At 41.7% G+C, this 19,440-nt stretch overlaps 4 protein-coding genes across 4 annotated transcripts; 2 read left to right on the forward strand and 2 right to left on the reverse strand.

Annotated features, from left to right (window-relative positions):
• Positions 1-519: 519 nt before the first annotated feature.
• Positions 520-1,943, forward strand: LOC140318134 (SLC35A4 upstream open reading frame protein-like). The gene is made up of 3 exons (XM_072395825.1): positions 520-591; positions 951-1,049; positions 1,353-1,943. Exons 1-3 carry the CDS (start codon positions 577-579, stop codon positions 1,548-1,550), a joined length of 312 nt encoding a protein of 103 aa, XP_072251926.1. The 5' UTR covers positions 520-576; the 3' UTR covers positions 1,551-1,943.
• Positions 1,944-2,040: 97 nt separating this feature from the next.
• On the forward strand, positions 2,041-3,418 carry LOC140318133 (probable UDP-sugar transporter protein SLC35A4). Its single transcript, XM_072395824.1, has one exon. The coding sequence runs from the start codon at positions 2,054-2,056 to the stop codon at positions 3,029-3,031; it is 978 nt and encodes a 325-aa protein (XP_072251925.1). The 5' UTR covers positions 2,041-2,053; the 3' UTR covers positions 3,032-3,418.
• Positions 3,419-3,460: 42 nt separating this feature from the next.
• golga6l9 (golgin A6 family like 9) lies at positions 3,461-6,604 on the reverse strand. Its single transcript, XM_072396437.1, has 8 exons — positions 6,399-6,604; positions 6,244-6,309; positions 6,026-6,146; positions 5,817-5,941; positions 4,536-4,655; positions 4,177-4,344; positions 3,625-3,775; positions 3,461-3,549 (listed from the first exon to the last, which is right to left on the reverse strand). Exons 1-8 carry the CDS (start codon positions 6,468-6,470, stop codon positions 3,476-3,478), a joined length of 897 nt encoding a protein of 298 aa, XP_072252538.1. The 5' UTR covers positions 6,471-6,604; the 3' UTR covers positions 3,461-3,475.
• A 6,892-nt stretch (positions 6,605-13,496) lies between these two features.
• Positions 13,497-17,901, reverse strand: cd74a (CD74 molecule, major histocompatibility complex, class II invariant chain a). The gene is made up of 9 exons (XM_072395826.1): positions 17,767-17,901; positions 16,148-16,317; positions 15,502-15,599; positions 15,281-15,337; positions 15,112-15,192; positions 14,937-15,015; positions 14,314-14,514; positions 14,154-14,213; positions 13,497-14,065 (listed from the first exon to the last, which is right to left on the reverse strand). The coding sequence occupies exons 1-9, from the start codon at positions 17,853-17,855 to the stop codon at positions 14,046-14,048; spliced, it is 855 nt and encodes a 284-aa protein (XP_072251927.1). The 5' UTR covers positions 17,856-17,901; the 3' UTR covers positions 13,497-14,045.
• Between the last annotated feature and the right edge of the window lie 1,539 nt (positions 17,902-19,440).

A 19,440-nucleotide genomic window follows, 5' to 3' on the forward strand; every position in this document is an offset into this window, starting at 1 on the left:
TTTATAAGAACTGATATTACATAGAAAAATGTCTCTGGAACGCTACTCAGAAAAATTGTTTGACACGGTAAAGAAAGGCAGAAATGTCATCTGCAGAAATTTCCACGTTCCATGCCTCAACCAAACGCGTTGACCTCGTAGGTCCCTCCCACCGCAGCGCCTCTCTGTGATTCGCCCACATGAACCACCACTTCCGGTCTGAAAAGACGGTCATTTTCTTTTTTAAATTAATATTTTAGTAATTTTATTTTTTTTCTGCAAATAATACTACCCAAATCAATCCATTTACAAACGGTCATTAACTCCATTTACAAAGCAACAGTTACAAAGGAAATTTTATTTATTTAGTTTATTATAAAACGAAAATCAAATATACGCTCGCTTTTTTTTTGTTTGTTTGTTTTTCAGTACCTCTGAACGGAAAAGCCAATGACCAAAACATACACTGACCCAGAATCTCTAACGTTATGTTGTATGCCCCCCCTCTTATTTTTTATTTATCTTTGTTAAATCGGACCAAACTAATCGAGCAGCTCAGTCCTACAAGTCGAATGCTGATCCACACACCGAGCAAACATGGCGGATGACAAGGTGAGTGACTTACTCTGGTCTCTGGCTTTGAATACATCGATTTCAGTTGTTTTGTCAGAAGACAGCAACAGCTGGAAGTGTCTGAAAAGTTGTTTCCACCCGGCAGTGGTTAACTAAAGGTTAAGAGTAAATTAGGGCGAGAGAATGAGCCGTGAATGTGAATGCTCGCTTTGTGCTCCGCTGCTAGCAGCAAGGCAGAAACTTCCACTGTGCGGTTGTAAGCGGTTAACTAACCAAGCTCTCGGGGGAACTGCTTTTGGTAAGCTCGGGCTCTTTTTGTACAACGGCGTACTCTTACGTTGGAGTTTGTCGTGCCGTTTCCTAACAAGGGGTTTAATACGCTGTTCTTGTCATTGTAGGATCCTCTGAAACAGTTAAAAGATCTAACGCAGCTCAAGAATCAGTTGGAGGAGATCCAGAGGCGAGTGGAGAGCGAGGTGTCCGCAGGAATCCCTCAGGTAGGATTTGGAAGGCGATACCTCTTAATTTTTTACCCGAATATGTTCTCACATGGTGGATGAAACCTTGTCATAAGCTATGTATATATTCATCTCAAATATGTATATGTAGTAACTTTAAAACGTTTATGCTTATTTACATGCGTTTATTCTGCCTGTAAATGCTGTCCTATGATTTTCGTGTTATTAGATTGTGGACAATATGGTGTCACGTCATTGAAAATGTGATAAATCGACAGGTTTCCTTCTAGTTTTCTCTGTGCTTAAAAGCCGTGCTGTTCTCTTCATTTATTGTCCTTGCAGGGAGGCTCCGTGCTAGGATCCCCGTTTCTGAAGGGCTTTTTAGCCGGCTATGTGGTGGCCAAGCTGCGCTCCTCCGCCTTCCTGGGAGTGCTGCTGGGAACAGTCACGGGTATTTACGCAGCACAGAACTACCAAGTGCCCAACATTGAAAGGACAGTTAAAGAGTACGTGAACGGCCTGAAAAAAGGACCAAAGTAATTTGGGCAGACTGAAGAACTGACTCGAGACATGTCAGAATTCAGGATTTGTAATTAGGCTGGATTATGGATACAGTCTTTTAACTGGAATTTCACTCTGGACTCAAGGAGAGCCTTTTCTTTTTTTTTTTCTTCAAACCTTTGTTTTTGTTTTGGGTTCAATTTACCACTGCTGGGTTACTATATCTGTCCATCGTTAACCCATCATGCAAGACACTGTGCCTCCAACATTTTAAGGTTTATTTCTTTAGATTATGTTACATGACTTTTGCTGCCTGGAGCAGCTACCCTGGAATTGCTTGTGGGGATACAAGGCCGTATTTCCTGCTGATATTCCCAGAAGAGTTATTGTTCAGTCCAAAGTACAAATGCAGATAATATTATGTATTTAGTATTTAAATAGCAGAGAATTCTAATTATTCATGTTAAGAATTGAGGGTATTTTGCACTGAAATAAGCATTCACTTTTGCTAGAAATCAAGTGTTCATTGTTTATCGTTGAGGATGATTGGAATTCAGAATATGGGGCCCAGTTCCCCGGCACAAATTAAGAGACGGTGGGTGCAGAGGATCAAATGGGGTGTCCTCTTGGGGCTGATGGTCCTCATTTACGGCTCTCATGCACCGCTCATCACCCTCACCAAGGTAGACGGTCAAGTCCCGTTCAGTTCCTCCTCGTGCGTTGTCATGATTGAGTTGGCTAAACTCTTCGTCTCTCTGCTGAGTCTTGTGCTCAGCGGCGGTACGTCAGCCCTGCAGGCCGCTCCACGGCTACTACTGGTGGCGCCCTACGCAGTCCCCGCCGTACTCTACGCCCTCAACAACAACCTGGTTGTTCTCATGCAGGCCTACATGGACCCAAGCTCATACCAAATACTCTCTAATCTTAAAATAGCCTCCACGGCTCTGCTGTACTCCCTCTGTCTGGGCCAGAGGCTGCGGCCTGCTCAGTGGTTGGCTCTGGGGCTCCTCATGGCCGCGGGGCTGTGCCACAGCTACAGCAGCCTGGAGCTGGAGGACCCTGACGGGGCTGAGGCCAAGGACGATTCCAGGCTTCATATCACAGCTTGGGGGGTTTTCCTTGTGCTGGTGTACTGCGGTGTGTCAGGGCTAGCAGCAGTTTACACAGAGAGGGTGCTGAAGAGCCAGAAGTTACCCCTCAGTGTGCAGAATCTCTACCTCTATGTGTTTGGTGTGGCCATCAATGGGCTCTCCTCTTTCTCCTTTGTTACAAATGACAAGAGCTTTTTGGAAGGCTACTCCGGGGTGGTTTGGGTCATAATTGCAGGGCAAGCAGTTAATGGGCTCCTGATGTCTGTGGTTCTCAAGCACGGCAGCGGGATCACAAGGCTGTTTGTCATTTCCTCCTCCATGCTGGTTAATGCTCTGTTGTCCTGGCTCTTCTTAGGTTTGCAACTCACTCCTTTTTTCCTAGTACCTGTTAGTATGGTTGGACTGGCAGCTTACCTTTATTACAAATAGTAGGACATTCCTCAAAGGAATGGCAGGTTCTGCTCAGCCTCAAAGGAGTCCTCAATACGGCCCGTCTGATTGTAGTTTTTGAGATGAATTTTTAGACGCTTTTCTGCCTTCTCTCCTGAGACTGGACTGCTTCAGTCAGAATGCAACACGTATTTGATCTGTTAACCATACCAGCCAAAGTGTTACCAGCCAGCTAATGCCTAATTTGACAAATCTGAATCTTATTACATAGCATTGCAGTAAATCCGTATGGTGATACAGGTAAACCTCATATCTCGACTTAAAGATTTCCGATGAGTGCTGCTGTTTTTCTGTTTTGTACCACGCAAAGAACAAAGTCAAAGTGTTACACATCATGTGAATGAACAATAAAATGTTAAAAGTGTTGTTTTTTTTTCTTCTTAAGATTTTTGATCAACGCACAGATTTAACGATGCACATCAGTCATTGTTGCTGAGACATCAGCTCAGCCATAGGGTCACCCCGCACTGCTAGAGTATCCTTGATCTCTCCCAGCGCTGTGAAAAAGAGATGAGAGTAAGAGTGGATGGCACGTTTGTTATATCAGGAGAAACTAAGCTGTATGCACTGACCTTTTCGTAGTTGCACGTTGTCAGCCTGCAGTTGCTGGTTCTGAGCTGACAGGTAGATGGCATCCTGCACAGCCTCCAGCAGCACGCCTCTGTACCTGCCCTCTGACGCCTTCCTCTGCTCCTCGCTCACCTGACGAAACGCTCTGAACACCTGCAGCACGGTGTAACGGATAGTTAAAATGTTGCTGCTAAAAATGCTCTACGCAAGAAATTTACCTAGTTGGAACGATGTAGAATAAGACTTTTATACTGTACAGTTTTAGCTATTTTGTTTTTCAGCCATGCAAAAATACTCAGTCTTATGTAGCAAGTCCGTAAAGCCTCACGGTTTTAGATCCCATCCTTTGGGAAAGATTAATTGTTGTAGAACGTGCACGTAAAAGCCTCCTCCTATGTAACTGAATAATCTAATGGCATGACCCGAGAAATGCGCCGCTTTTAAATAGCCATCAGGACCTCATGGACACCTTTATTATACCCCCTCATCAAACATGAGGGTAAGTGGGTGGTCAGCAATGGTTGAAATGTCTCGCTAACCCAGTGAACTCCCACCTGCAGGCTCTCCTCCCTCAGACAGTGCAGCTCTGTTTGCTGCCTGTGATGTTGCTCCTGTAGGTCTCTCTCAGCCTGCTGGGCCTCGGCACGCAGGGCCTCTATCTGCATCACCAGGACCTGCCTCTCTCTGGTCAGCACCAGCAGTTCTCTCTGAGGGCTTTCTGTCTGAGAGGCCGATGGATGGAACCCGCGATTAAACCGTGAAAAAAAAAAAAAAAAATAGTAGATTTAAGTTTTGAAATGAAGTCCCCCCCCATGATAAATCCAACCCTGCACTGATTTAACCTGACTCAGCATTCACATCTGAGATAGATCACACACTGCATGTTAAACAACGGTGTATCTCATTAGCTCACCGGTAGCTGCTCCTGTGCCAAGTCTCTCTCCATCTTCACCACCTCCTCCTGAATTAATCTCCCATGATCCTCCTTAAGTTGCCTCCTCCGCTCCCGTGCTTCACTGTATTCCAACTGAGACTAATCATTAAATTGGCAAAATGAATGTCTTTGTGTGGGTTGCCCACTCTTGCACACATTAATCTTATTTGGATGTTGAAAAAGACTATTGACTCAGCCCTGTGAAAGTGTTCTCAAACCAGGGGCTGCAAACATAAAGCTTCCCACAGAGAGCAGCTCACAGGGGCAAGAATTTCCTTATGAATTTAATCAAATAGTCTGTCCACGACGTTGTTTATAACACATCTTAACCTTTAAGACAACTAGGAGGATTTTTTAAGAAGCTTAACTGTTCGTTATCTGGAGGAGAAAACGTTGGGAAGAAAATTAGTTAATGAAAGATAAAGATTCTATCGTTTAGGGTTGGTATTTTGGGCTCTTGAGGAAGATGTTACCAGCCAGCTATCACATACACCGACGAGCCATTTTCCTTCGTTAATATCGAATAGATCAAGGTTTATGAATACAGCTGCAGTCAGACTAGAGACATGCGGTATAAACCCTTCATCCATTGCACACTTTTTTTTTCTTGTGCTGCTTGTCAAGACGAAAAAAAACCAAAACTATGCCACAAAGTCAAAGGAGCTCACTGCAGACTTTCACTATAAAAATGTAATGAGCCATCAATCACTGTGAGGTTATACAACTTTTCCTGGGCTTTGGGTGTTCAGGAACCCAGTGGCATATACTTGATGCGCTGATACAACACGTAAATTGTTAAACAAATGTTTGGACTCCCAAACCGAATACATGCACAATAACCAAACTTCTACGGTCGTCTGCATAGATGGAAGAATGACGAATGACGCCTTCACTCCCCAACCAGGCCCTTCATGGTAGAGTTGTTCAATGGAAGCCATGAGGCAAAAGTTTCCTGATCGGAAGAGCAAAATATTGAACTCGGTGGTCAAAAAAGCAAGAGGTATGCCCGGTGAATGCTAGGTAGGAATGCTAGCTCATCACCTGGCTAATATGCCTGTAGTTAAGCATGGTGATGGTAGCATAATGCCACAGGGCGCTTCTTGGTGGCAGGGACTGGGAGACTAAAGTGATCATGTGATCTAAAGTTTCAGCAGCGTGACAATGATCCAAAGCATATAGACAAAACAACAAAAGTATTGCTCTGCTTCATATCCAAATCTGCAACGCTCAGTATGCAATAGATGAAGTTTATAGTGTTACCTGCTGACAGAGCTGAGATTTCTCTGCGATGGCCCCACTCCTCAGTGTCTCTTCCCTGAGAGCCTCTTTCAGCTGCTGGATTCTCACTACCCTCTCCTGGACTTTCCCCACGCTGCCTTTGCCTTCTGCGAATATTAGAGACACTCATAATATACTGATCATCACTGCCCCTGTGGACAAAATTACACTTTTGAACCTTGGCATATTACCTCTAATATGTTGTTCCATTTCCTGTCTCAACTGGTCCTGGAGATATTTCCTTGTTTCCGCTCTGTGGTCAATGAGATGCCCTCCAGAGAACTGCTGATTGCTATTTGAGGATTTACAGCTCTGCTGAGTTCAAGCAAAACACGGGTCTTGTTTCTCATATTGAGGTGAAAGACGGCTCAATAATTGCGCGACACCGGGCTAAACGAGTGACTCAAACCTTCATTTTTTCTTTAATCTTCTTTGACTCTTCCCTCCTCTTGTCCCATGACTTATTCTTCACAATCTGTTGTAGAAATCACATAACATTTCCAGCCGTGAGCTCAAAAAGAGCTCGTGCAACGCGGGCTGAGAGCTCCACGTGATGTCAGTTACCTGCAGGTTTTGAGTGAGCTCAGCCAGCTTGTAAATGTTGTGAGGCTCGCTTTCTCCCTGTGACAGGATCATGTTTTGTAAATCAGTTATGCCTTCACGAATCTCTCGCTCAGCCGTCCTTGGACTCCAGCACCCAGTGGTGGTTTTGGTTTCCAATCCTCTCACTCTCTGGGCCAAATCTAAAGCACAAGGTGTCTCATCATCTAGAATACCTGTAAGGAGGACGTGACCAGAGTAACTTTTACGTAAATTTAACAGCCATTTATGCATTGCTTTTGTTAGGTAGGCGCTCCTACTTTGAGGGTTAATGCAGTAGATGACGAATGTCCTGGTATTTCCTGTTAAGGCGTCCCTAAGGAGGAGGGGGAGCAGGTTGTCGCTGCCGGTAGCAGCAGAATTTGACATTTGGTCCAAAACCTTCACCAGTGGGCTGACTCTGGAAAACATTCAACCGTTACTAGTGAATAGAACAATTCTAAATTCCTCACAGCTCCATCTTCTGTCTCACAATTGTTCATTTGTCACTGCTTTCATAACAAATACAGCTCTTATTTTAACCTATGACACGCAGAGTAAAACCTTTCAAACACACCTCGGCACATTGCTTACCCTGAAGCTACGGTGCCACTGCTTCTAAGTGCATTTCAAAAGAGTCACCCTCAACCCAGCGTCCACCTGTGTGACTCAAGTCCAGCTTCTTTGTTCTTCCTTGAAGAGTCAGTCTTTCAATCCATCACTAAAAATCTTCAAAACATCTCTGGCTGCATTAGATTCATATCCTTGAAGTCTCAACTTCTATCACGAAACACTAAGTCATTGGCTAAAGTCGCTCCTTCTGATCATATCTCAAACTGGGAGATACCAGTCCTCAAAGAGGCATGTTTGTCAGTGTCTGAACTGATTGACATGGCTGGGAGACTGTAGGTGAGAATGACAAGCTTTTCGGAGGGGGGGGGGCGACAGGCCAGGAGCTTCATCCCTCAGCGAGCTCATGCTGCAGCTGCATAGTCTTGATTCACGACGGTCATTCTGTCGTTGTTTGTCAGTGCAATAGGCAATACATCTTTCTCAGACCTTGTGCCAGTGATTCACTTTGTACGGCCAAGGCAGCAAATCTCAGAGAGACTTACCCAAGAACACTGAAAATTGCACTTGCTAGAAAGGGGGAAACTACTATTGCTGAATAAAAAAAAGCTCATATTTCATTTTCAGGATGTCTTTTTTTCTTCCCTTTTTTTTAAACGAACTCGCACCTTATTTTGAACTGATTGGCAAGATCCGTTCACATTAAATCTACACTGGAAGGTATGCCATAAATAAAGTGGTATGCATGTTTTCTCATTGATCTTCGGGTGTACACTTGGAAAATGAGGTGATGCGTGTTGCTTATTGGCACAGCTGAGATTTACTTCTCACAGCTCCACCCTTCAGTCCCTCCTCTGTGAGAGCTGCCTGCAGCAGCTGGACTCTTACCCCCCTCTCCAGCGTCGCTGTGTTTGTCATTATAATCAGTTCATACAGTAATAATTGCTTGCTCTTTGATTAACTAGCCGTACAGACTCAGGAGATGCTGATTTGCAGATTTAATTCAGCAAAATGACTGTGATAAGAACAGCATTTGACTGATGCATAAATTCCACTTGAACTCCTGACCTCCAGGCAGGATTGTGAATGTTGATAATTTGAATTTTTTTTTGTTTCAGGAATAGTAACAACTTATTAATCTGACATAAGGTGTACTATATTACAAAATGAACATGTAGTATAAATGTTTGTCTAAATGTAACCCATAGATAGAAATCATGAGATGGCAACTTATTTATTGCCATCCACATGAGATCAACTTAACCACAGACATTGATTCTAACCCAACAAGGGTGCTTTTAATGCTTGAACCGAACCATTCTTGAGCAAGAGTAAAGCAGTCAAAGATGGTTATGGAAAATGTTACATCAGATGGGTCTCATAAGCGTCATCCTCCACCTCTATTTGTTCTCATGGATGTCCAAGTCAGTCGTATCAAAAGAGTGGAGACGGGACTTTCTCAAAATGTTGCATGTGAAAGAGATGAGGAGCTTGTCAGTATCGATAAAGGAAAAAAAGAGTGAAACATTTTTTAAGGTTTAACCGAAATGTTTTGCTCTGTTGACCAGCGTAGCGGTAACACGGTTTGTCACCGGCTTGGATAGCTTGAGTTCTTTTATCAAATCCCTAATGAGTTCTGAGCTTCACTGCTTCCGGCGTGACTACTATGCCATACTAGATTAGTAAACCTGGACGGAGTGTAACAGTTGACAGCTGAACATTAGGAAATTGCATCATTTTTAGTTTCTCTGGCTCGTGTAACCGATAGCCTACTGACAATGTCACTGACCCTCTGAGGTCAGTCCTGCTGGCTCCTCCTGCCAGGCTGAACAGCTGCAATCTGCTGCAGCAGACATCCGACTCCACCTGCTCCGGATTGAGTTTCCACTCAACGGCCAGTGAGAACAGGGAACTGCATCTGAGGGAAACGCACAGCGTGAACAGATAATGTGTTTGTTCATTCAGAAGTTTGAGGAGAGGGCAAGCTGAATAACACTGCACCAAGCTCATCGTCTGGCACAGAGGAGAAATGCGTTACGCAACAGTCCAATCACTCATGTAATCGCAATACAGTTGGCTTTAATCGCCATATTAAATCAGTTCACACTAGTTGATTTTAATGGATTAGATGACATGGGGTTTATTTGACCTACCGGCTGGAAATGGAGCCAGCACCGGTGTTCATTGTCTCCCTGCATCTTTCATACAGAGCACAGGCTTCTTCTGCTGAACACACACATACCTCACACAATCCTCCCACAAGACTGAGAAAAAGAGAAATCATTTAGTCAACTTTTCAGTCACGTATCTCTAAACATGAAGCGTAAGTGTCCCGGAAATACTGCATTTCAGTAAGTGCGTATGTTGTTCAGTGGGTCTCGGATTGTCAGTTAGAAAACTACGACACACCTTCCGAGGACTGGATGTGGTACAAATTGTAAAGTCTGTTTGTTGAGACTCAGGAGATCCACTGCGCTGCCATCTGGGTAAAACTAACACAAAATGTTATCCTGTATTATATCGTGCCTGATATGATTTGTAACCGTGCCAGTAGCAAGGAAAACAAACCTGAAGAAATGACACAGAGATGAGGAGCTCTGCTGTCCCTCCTGATGGTAAAGAACTAAACAGATGTGACAAGACCTAAAAACAGAATCAGAGTTTTAGAATAGTAATAAGCCAAAAACATAAAACCTGCTGATGTATGATGCATTTTGGCTTTGGGCTCCACCTGTCTGATGATACTGTGGTCAGTCGGCGCTCTGGTCGTTTCAGTGTTGACTCCACATATCAGTAATGTTCCATTATACCCACTCGAAACGGACCCAGCGAGAGGCTGCAGCACCTCAGAGTGGAGACTCTGCACATTTAAGGTCAGGGTCTCAGTTCCAAGCGTTACAACATGTAGAGGTGAACAGAGGGAGAGAGGTTTGGGTAGAATGGAGCACAGCTCAAATGGAACAACTGCATCAGAGGTCAGAAGCTATTTTGTACCTCCACGTTGTCAGCAGTAACAACTTGGTCAAATGCGAAGGACTTTGTGTCCTAATTAGAACAAAAATAAAATCACTTTTTGGCAGTGGAAGTTTTCAGATAAGAACTGCAGTCTGAAGCAATACGCTTTACCTCGTTCTTCGCAGATTTGTAGTCAACTCCATGTCCATCCTTGCCAACAACTACACAATCTGTACTCTCTGAGCATTGAGAGACATGTAAGAAATATATTACATCATCGCTTAGAATACTGCAAATGTATAGATTTCTGTACTTGCTTCACCTGAGTTTGCCGGGAGAATAACCCCCACTCTTACTCTCTGAGCTCCTCCACATATCTGTGAGTGCATAGAGATCAGTGACGGATTATCATATGCTCAAACACACCAGTCTTCATTCTTTTAAATCCCTCTATCTGCACCTTAACTAATGTAAAAAGGTATATAGCGTAGTGTAAATATATACTTACTGGTGCGCTGATGTTCATTGTAGCCATTCAATGCGTATAGCAAACGCAGCCACAGGCTCATCTGGATATAATTACACAGGGCTGAATTATTCATGAGCCAGAATCTACTTTCACCGGTCCAAGTGATCAGGGTACAGTTACAAAGATGGATAAAAATGTCTCAAATGGGCTTATTGATGGGTAAAATCATTTAAAAAGGAGACACTGAACACCGGTCAAGTATCACAAGTAAGTCTGATTACCACAGATTTATTGGAAACTTCTGTTTAAGTCATGGTGGCATGGATACAGAAACACTTATCTTCACCACCTCTATCTATCTAAGTATCTATGCACAAAAGAAAAAAAAAATACACTGATTTATCTTTAACTGATTTCACATTTTGTTTCCCACAATGATACCAATGTCTGCAAAGGTATCCTTTAAAAGGGAGTTTTTATTATTCAACTAATCATTTGATCAACCACTAATAAATTGTACTTGATGTCAATTACACATAATGAGTATTTAGAATGTTTTACCTGTTATGATTATATGCTTTACAAACCTGTTAGATATCGTGCCGGGTTGTGAACATCTTGTTTCACGTATTTGTAATCAATCGATTAATAAATGAATAGCTAAAGTGAAATGCTAAAAAGAATAAAATACTCTCAAAATTATACAAAGACACACAGAATGACCAAATAATTTGCAAACAGAGCTGCAAAGATACTATGTAAGAATATGTAGAAAGGCAAAACATTCACAAAGGGATGTGAAATTAGACATAAGAGTTAAAAAGCACTGACAAAGAAACCGAAAAAGACAGACACAAACGGATTTGTATGCAGTTATTTTGTGTCTCCTGTGCTTTTGGACCTTGTTCCTCTGCTGTGCGTTCCCATGATGTTTCCTTTGTTTTATTCTTCTGTTCATGCTTAAACCTGATCGATCCACAATACTAAATACTTTATTTATTAATAACATTACTCCCCTGTATAGGAAGCCCAGAAAATTGGACTGATGTCTGCCGCAAAGATAACAAAATTAAAAAACGTCCAATGTTATTCGTGGTGTTGTGTCCCAGAGCTCTACTTGACATGTTTTCAGAGACAAATTCATTATCTGAGCCCCCTGCTGCACTGCTGGTGTGTGACAGAGAAACTCACAGGCAAGTCTTCCGCAGCGACACCATCTGCACCATCCTGGAAGATGATGGTCTCACCCTAACAGGGGTGCCTCCCTGCGTAGGGAACAACAGAGCTGCTCCAGTTTGCTCAGAGCTCCAAAATCCGATAACAAATGGAACTTTTTGATTGTGAAAAATCATATTATTGCCCACGAATCCCAGTGTTGCTGAAAGAGTCGAGTAAAATGGCTTGCGCTGACTTCACAGTCAGCTGCAAAAAAACAGAATTATTAAAGGATTCTGCACCAAGACAGAGAAAAACACAGAGACAAACAAGACAAACAACCATGCACGCTCACACTCACTCCTAAGGACAATTTTAGAGTCACCAGTTAACCTAACATGCATGTTTTTGGATGGTGGGAGGAAGCCGGAGTACCCAGAGAGAACATGCAAACTCTATACAGAAAGGCCGGGAGTTGAGCTTAATAAACACTTTAAGGCAAATGTAACAATAAAAACAAGCTGTTAAAAACAAGCTGTTAAAAACAAGTTGGAAGGTGAAATGTCTGATCTGGATCTAACTTCTGATTTTCTGATAAAGGTGTTACCACATTTACTCCACGGATCTTACCAGGAGGAAGATATGTGTGAAAAGATGTGCATGACCTCCATGCATGAATGACTTCCTTACAGTAATCTCAACGGGCAGATCTTCACTACTGAAATGAAGCTCCTGCTTGCAACTTTGAAGTCTAAGCAAACAGCTGTGACAGAGCAATGTGGTTTTGGGTTCACGTCCTGTTAATTGGACTTTGTGGCGGCTTTGCGTATTTTCTTTCTGCCTCATACGTGGGAACAGACAGAGAACAAGAATCAAATGTATGGAGGATGATTCAGGTAACAAGTTAGATTCAGGTACCTTCATTCTTAATAACATGAACATGTGGAGTTTTCTTTTCAATGCTCGAAAAACTATTATGAGTGAGGGTTTAGAGGGAGAAAGGTCGTTCACTCATAAGAGGGTTGGTATTACCGCCTCCAGCTTCTCCCATCCACATGTTGAAGAGTTCTTCACCATTATGCTGAACCTCACAAAAGCCACTGATGTACTTATGAGTGTGTCAGTGTTCAAGAAGGCTTTAGAGGCCTGGTATAAATGCAGTCCACTCACCATTTGAAAAAAAAATAAAAGATTCGAAACGAAGGCTGAATATTTCAACTTCTGAACTATATTGATGAGAATGACATCTCAAAATCACTGAGACTGCCAGTGCTTCATACTGAACAAAACTAAGTAGTCTAACCTGCTGGTTACCTTTTCAGGATCAAAGTTTATCTAATGATGGAATGTATTAACAAATGATTTGCTGTCTGCTGATATAGTTAAGCTGAAGCTATCTTAATGTCAGCCCACTATAAGAGTCTCCACTACTGTTTTTGCTGCTCTTCCTGCTGTGTGCATGTCTTCCTGTTGACTCTATGGCTCCATTCCACCCGGTCTGTTTGCACTACTGACGTACATGACCTGAGTTTTGGCACCTTGCTTGAAATGTCGGCACATTACGCAGCTCAACGAAGTGCAGAGTGGAACCACACAGTCGAGGACCAGACGCATACAAACAATGAAGAGGCCACGAGGAACAGGTGAAGTTCAGGTTTAGCGCTGTAGTTGTTAACAACTGTTGAATTCTTTCCAGAGTGTTAGTCAAAAAAGGACTGTCAATATTCTCCAGGACTTTTTGGCAGAAAAATAATCTACACTTCTCATGAGGTTTAATCAGTGTAGACAGAACGATCTCACTGAAAACAAAACAAAAAAACACGACCAACTAAACACTGTCACCGCATCTAACCATGTTTTATTCAAGTATTATTCTGTTAAAACCGTTTACATTGAATTATTCACTATGCAACAGGACACGTATAACAATGCAAAGAGTGGTTAGTTAAACTTTATTTAGCCTTGACAGCACAAACACCTTCTTAGAAAAACAACTTTCTCAAATATTCACATCCTCTTAAAAGATAGGTTCAACCAAATCGTAAATCTCTCAACTCCCCTGGTGCTCAACTAATTTGACTTCGTCAAGCTTGAAGTTATTACATCACTTTAAAAAAAAAACCTCTTTTAAGAAACAGAGTTCCCTTCACTTTGAATAACCTGCAAACTTCTGGTTTGGGTGAACCAGCCCTTTAAGCTTTCATCAGAAATCCACTCACTGAAACACTTGTATATTGTGTTTATTGTATATCACAAGAAGACACCCAAAATGAATCTGTTACAAAGGAGAGAAATTAAAGATATTGAAAGCACCAGAGTGTGAGCAGCCAGCAAAATTACAAGAATCAAGAGATTAAATGTGGAGTAGTTAATTGAGAATTTAAACTGCTACAGTTCGCGGATCAGCGTCGGGTTTGAAATCACCAGCTTCACATCTGCAAAGGCTGGGTAATGAAAAGAAACATCTGGTTTCGTGCTTTGGCTCATGCTTTGGCCAAATCGTCTGTAAAACAAAACAGAAAAAGGAAACCATGTATTTCAAACAAAAAAAAAAAATCCTGCAAATGTCGAGATGACAAGACTTCACTCACCTTCGCTCATGGTCTTCTGCATCAGCTGGGGTGCAACCATCATGCGACGAAAAGGTACGCCTAAAAGAAACCCAACAGGGAAAGAAAAGAGGAGTCAGTGAGTCACCGTTTGAGACCGCCTCACATGATAAGATTAAGCCCTTTCATCTGTGTCCTCTACCTCTGTGACAGTCAGGGCGGCCTCGCTGGGCGGTGCCCTGGATGGGGTTGCCAGACTCATCGACACACCAGCAGAAGCCAGTGGCGTGCCAGCACTGCATGGGCTTGTAGCGGCCCTGCTCGTCACACTGAGGCTTGTAGGAACCGATCTTGCCGGCTCCAGGTGCAGACTCCAGCTGGCATTTGGTCTTGATCAGAGAGGCTGTTCGAACATCCAAAAGTTTGAGAAGTTAAAGAGGGCTCCGTTTGCTCTTAAACGCAGGTGATTATGCCACATCGTCAACAACATGTGGATCATTTTTGAAGATGTCAATTATTTACTCAGGTAGACAAGTAAAGCTCTGTTCAGAGATCAGAATATTTACCTCCATTCCAAGCTGTGCAAAGTCTTTTTTAAAACATTGTACATTTTGTTGTATTAAATATGTACAAAAAGAACTATAATCCAGCCTCCAACTCTTTCTGTCTGACATTAATATTATTATAGTTATAAATGATAGCCCCAGGGCCTTTAATGACCCACTACTGGATAATGAAATTCAGGAAAATCAGTATGTATTATCACAGTCCCTATCTGGCTCAGCACACTGGTTTAATACCGAAAGGAAAGAAAGGTGCAGTAACCTGGCTGAGGAGTGGGGGCTGCAGGCTTCTGCTGGGCCATATGGAAGATCAGCCAATAACGCATCCAGGACTCAAAGCTCTGCGGAGTGCAAACATGTTAAAACAAACATGGCTGGCGGTATAATTCAGTTTGATTCTTTCCCGGTTTAGCTCATGAGTGTGTGTGAGGCTTTACCTGCCACTCGCTCTCATTGGTCTGGTGCTTCAGGTTCTGCAGGTTGGCCAGGAAGGTCTCATTGAACTGCGGTAGACTGACCTGCTCAGAACACATTTGGGCTTTAGAGACAGCAGAGCGTCAAGCTAAAAACATAAGCGACATGACGAAGCACAGCAGTGCAACATACCTGCATGAGATCCATCAGCTGTTTCTCCACACTCACAACAGCAATGTCCTGCAGTTTCTGGTGGGAGAAGTCATTCAGAGTGTGTAGATTTCCATTTCATTTTATTATGTATGGACTGATTTAAACATTTGCCATTCATCATAAGTCGGAAATAAAGACAATCACTGCCATTTCAGATACAGCTAAGAGGTTTTTTTTACAAGCAGTTAACATAAACTTACTGTCAAGGGTGTCTCGGATGTCTCGGAATCCTCATCTGTGAAGTCCTTCAGCAGTGGGAGGCTGTTCATAGGCATGGCCATCTTCATTGGGGACATGGCTGGAAAGCAGCAAGAACACAACAGTCCCGTTGAGACTCAGCAAAGTAACTAAACACTGCATTAGATTAACGCATATAGCTGGAAGAATAGAGCCCCACAGGAACAAATTGAAAGTTTAAATTAGATCTGAAAGCAATAACACAACATAAATAAATCATTTAAAAATATCCTGGACTTAAGGCAGATGACTAGAAAAGTTAAACTTACGAATAAAACTATTTAAATCATATGACTTTGATTGGAAAATCTGCATTTTCTTCTCTCTACATCCTTTATGCTCTTGGTAAACAAACATAAAGGATGTAGCATTTCTTATGATAATTCCAAATGTCACTGCTTGGGAGTCTCAACATTAAGATTTCAGTTTCAGACTCCACACGAATCACCACACTTTCATTTCTCTGTCTAGCTTTACAAACAGAACTTCTTTAATTCTAATTTTCACTTCCCTCTCCAGCCCTCTTCCTCTCAGATGACGACTGTTAAATGAAACATCCTTATTGTACTACAGTTCTGTCTCAGGGTGAAAAGATGCCCCCCCATGTACCATGGGAGGAGCGTGCCATCTGTTTGCCCATTCTCTCAGAGCTCTTCTGAAGTGTGTGGATCTGCTGCTTCTGATCAAACACCATGTAAGCAGTGAAGACCTGGCTGGCCAGCAGCAGACATGCCAGTGTGGTCAGGCCGGCTATCTTCAGAGCACGGCTGTTGGAACCCCTGCGAGAGAGAAAACACGCACACACAAAAAAAAGGGGGTCACTTACAGAAAATAAAACAGCAGCAGAAGGACTAACAAGTCTGCAGGTGGGGGTGGGGATAATATTGTGAATGAATTATAGAAAAAAAAGAAACTACTTGGAATTCTAACTTCTTTCTTATTAAACTTGTTGACTTGAGGGGATTTCCAAAGTTGTGCGTTTTGAGTATTTAAAGCAACGGTGATTTGATAGTTGTGGTAGTTTGACCTATACACCCGACTCGTGGTCTTATGTTTTCGGGTGGGTGAGCGACTTTTAACATCACAACTACTCTGCTGTTTTCTCTATTGTCCATTCTCATCGATCCTGGATCACCTTCGTATGCTTTTTCACCTTTTTCAAAGTGGTTTCTATTATTACCTTGCGATTCTCACAAAGTGACAGTGAGTGAGAGTGCTCTGAGAAAACATTACAAAAAACTCATCAACAGATCGCAATAAAATAGAAATGTGCTTTCATACAAGCCGATGATTATACTAACGTACGAATATTTGGTCACTTAAATACCCCTTTTTGCCATGTTGTCTTTTTTTTAAAAGCTGATTAAATAAATCCCTGTTTTGTTTTTACATTTTTCAAACTGCTTGTTTTGACACCTTGTGAGTTTATGAAATTAATTAAAAAATACTAATTTAAAAAATGTATTTAAAAATCCTATCTCCTTTTCTGCTGCTTTAACCAATAGCATGGGTGCATCACTAGTTACTAGGCAGACCTCTCCTTCTGGTGTTAGGCGGAAGTATACGCAGAATTAATTCAAAACCTATTTGAGATACGAAGATATGTGTAAAATGATTTAACTCTTGACGACATCAACTGTATTTTAACTATTTCATAAATAATTTTTATATAGAGACCTTAAATCACGTCACAGAAACTATATTACCTATATGTAAACAATATCAGCATATCCGGTAGGTGTATTTGAATAAGACGCATAGGTTACTTCTAATATCAGGTGTGACATTATTAAAGACATAAACAGGAACCACATAGCTATTGTTGTTTTCGAAATAGCAAGCTTTGTATTATCATTTAACAACTGACATTTTTCATAAATTATAAACCAATAGGAATGACAACGTCATTGGTTGCTATGCAGACATTTTTCCCTATTACAAAGTTATCCTAATGACTATGAAAAATAACCATGACTTTTAAAATGCCATAAAGCTAATCCTTATGTTCATACATATTACAGGTAATTCAGCTACACAATGTTATTATTAGAGAAACAGTTTATCTTTCAATTTTATCTTTCAATCTCCTTTCAAAAAAAGGAGAAAAAACCATCAAAACTTTTCAGTCTGATTATTATTGATGATCATCATTGTTATTTTATTTCAATTGAACTTGGTGAGAAAAGTACCCTCAGCGAGCATTGTGAGTAAAATGTAACTGTCCTCACCCTCTTGGTACTGCACGGCGAACGAGGGTTTCCTCACTGCCTGCCAGGCTTCCACTGGCCAGGGGAGCATCATCTGCAGAGTGATCCATTCCTCTTCGAAGCAGCTTCTTCAGAGACACAAACTAAAGGAAAGCTCACCAAGTCCACCAGATAATATACCTTCGGAATAAGGAAGGAGCATCATACAGGTCCCATATAAAAAGTTAAAAGACGCTGTGGGATGGATCAGCGGGGTGAGCTCTGATTGGTCAGATTTCACATCATCACTTGTTGATAGAGGCAGACAACAGGCTAAATGTGAGTTGGTTAAGGTTGTGGTTTAATTTTTTTCTTTTGAATCATTTGATGTTTTATTATGTTTTTTTTACGACAGTTTATTCAGTGAATTATTTTAGTGCTTCAATCTGTCATCTAGATAAATTGAGTGCTGTAAACGGTCAACTTTTCAGTCTGCTCCTTTTGCTCATTATTAGGGAAAATAAACAAGAAAGTGGACAAATAATATGCCTTTCTTCGCCTTATTGCTTTTACCTGCAGCTACACAATCTTTATTCTTTTAGTTTACTTCATGGAACAAATTTTTTGGGTGTTTTTCCTGAGAAAAGACCCAAAATGATTATGCATGTACTGCACATAGCCTAAAGCTTCTCTCTTAAGTCTCACATTGAGATAAATAATTATGATTATTATTTTTTTCAAATCGAATCTGAAGTTAGTTTTTTTGCTGTTCAAAAGATCTTTGCTTCACGCAGTGTTAAGGGATTAAGTTGGTCTGCTTCTCAAAGGGCACCTCACTGAGAAGTGAAAACCAAAAAAAAAAAAAACAGAATATGACAAGGCTGACAAAAATCCCCAGCAGGTTCCAGAAATCTCTGCACACCAGCACCAGTTTTTCCATGTTATGCTATTATTATAGCTGGGTCTGGCGATATCTAGACACACAAAAACGTACTAGAATGTATATACAGTTAAGTGCAGATTCGTAGGGATTATAGCTGCTTAACATCAAATGTGACAAATAAAACGTTTCAAATGCTTTATCGACAAACCTTTGTCTTATTTTGTGGTGCTTTGCCAAGCTGCGTTTATCTCTATGTGGGCCTTTCTGCTCTTAGTTTCGTCTTCAGCAGGCGGAATGCAGCTTGGCTTTAGCTCAGAGCATTGATTTGATGGCTGCAGATTATTCAGAAACTTCTGGGTTGGTTTCGCTGTATGTTTAGGGCCATCGTCCATCTGTACAGCCCAACACCGTCCAACTTAGCTGTTTGTCCTCTGTTGAACACTTGGGGCCCAGCTCCACGGACAGCCATGCTGCCTCAGTGCGTTTTACAGATGAGGCCGTGTGTTTCAGACAATGGGCATGAGTCATTTTCAGTTTGTTGGATATTTCTAAAGTGAAAGAACATGAATGGCTTTCAGGATACAGTGAATTCTCTGCGATTGTCAAAGTCTTCTCTTTATGGCGAACTTGGATGATGACTCATCAACCTCCTGAAGTGTTGTTTCCTTGGCTGGATACAATTAAGGCACTTTTCCTGTACTACAAAAGTAATTCTGATAATATTAAAAATAACAAACAGCCCACTCCCTGTCCATGAAACATTTTACCTCAATTGTCCAAGTACATTTTATCCCTGAAGTGTGGGGATCTACTGATCACAGAGGTATTATTAC

Source organism: Leuresthes tenuis, unplaced genomic scaffold (genome assembly GCF_036924035.1).
Source record: "Leuresthes tenuis unplaced genomic scaffold, fLeuTen1.0.hap1 SCAF_11, whole genome shotgun sequence".
NCBI lineage: Eukaryota > Metazoa > Chordata > Actinopteri > Atheriniformes > Atherinopsidae > Leuresthes > Leuresthes tenuis.

What these genes read in the sequence shown, in the direction of transcription:
- LOC140318134 (XM_072395825.1), top strand. An exon ending in TGTCCGCAGGAATCCCTCAG is followed by an intron (nt 1,050 to 1,352) that starts GTAGGATTTGGA and finishes TTGTCCTTGCAG; the next exon opens with GGAGGCTCCGTGCTAGGATC.
- LOC140318133 (XM_072395824.1), top strand. Translation starts at nt 2,054, where the DNA reads ATGATTGGAATTCAGAATATGGGGCCCAGTTCCCCGGCACAAATTAAG.
- golga6l9 (XM_072396437.1), bottom strand. Translation starts at nt 6,470, where the DNA reads ATGATCCTGTCACAGGGAGAAAGCGAGCCTCACAACATTTACAAGCTG. An exon ending in AATGGAACAACATATTAGAG is followed by an intron (nt 5,942 to 6,025) that starts GTAATATGCCAA and finishes TAATATTCGCAG; the next exon opens with AAGGCAAAGGCAGCGTGGGG. An exon ending in CAACGTGCAACTACGAAAAG is followed by an intron (nt 3,550 to 3,624) that starts GTCAGTGCATAC and finishes TCTTTTTCACAG; the next exon opens with CGCTGGGAGAGATCAAGGAT.
- cd74a (XM_072395826.1), bottom strand. Translation starts at nt 17,855, where the DNA reads ATGGATCACTCTGCAGATGATGCTCCCCTGGCCAGTGGAAGCCTGGCA. An exon ending in CGCCGTGCAGTACCAAGAGG is followed by an intron (nt 16,318 to 17,766) that starts GTGAGGACAGTT and finishes TCTCTCTCGCAG; the next exon opens with GGGTTCCAACAGCCGTGCTC. An exon ending in CCAATGAGAGCGAGTGGCAG is followed by an intron (nt 15,016 to 15,111) that starts GTAAAGCCTCAC and finishes TGCACTCCGCAG; the next exon opens with AGCTTTGAGTCCTGGATGCG.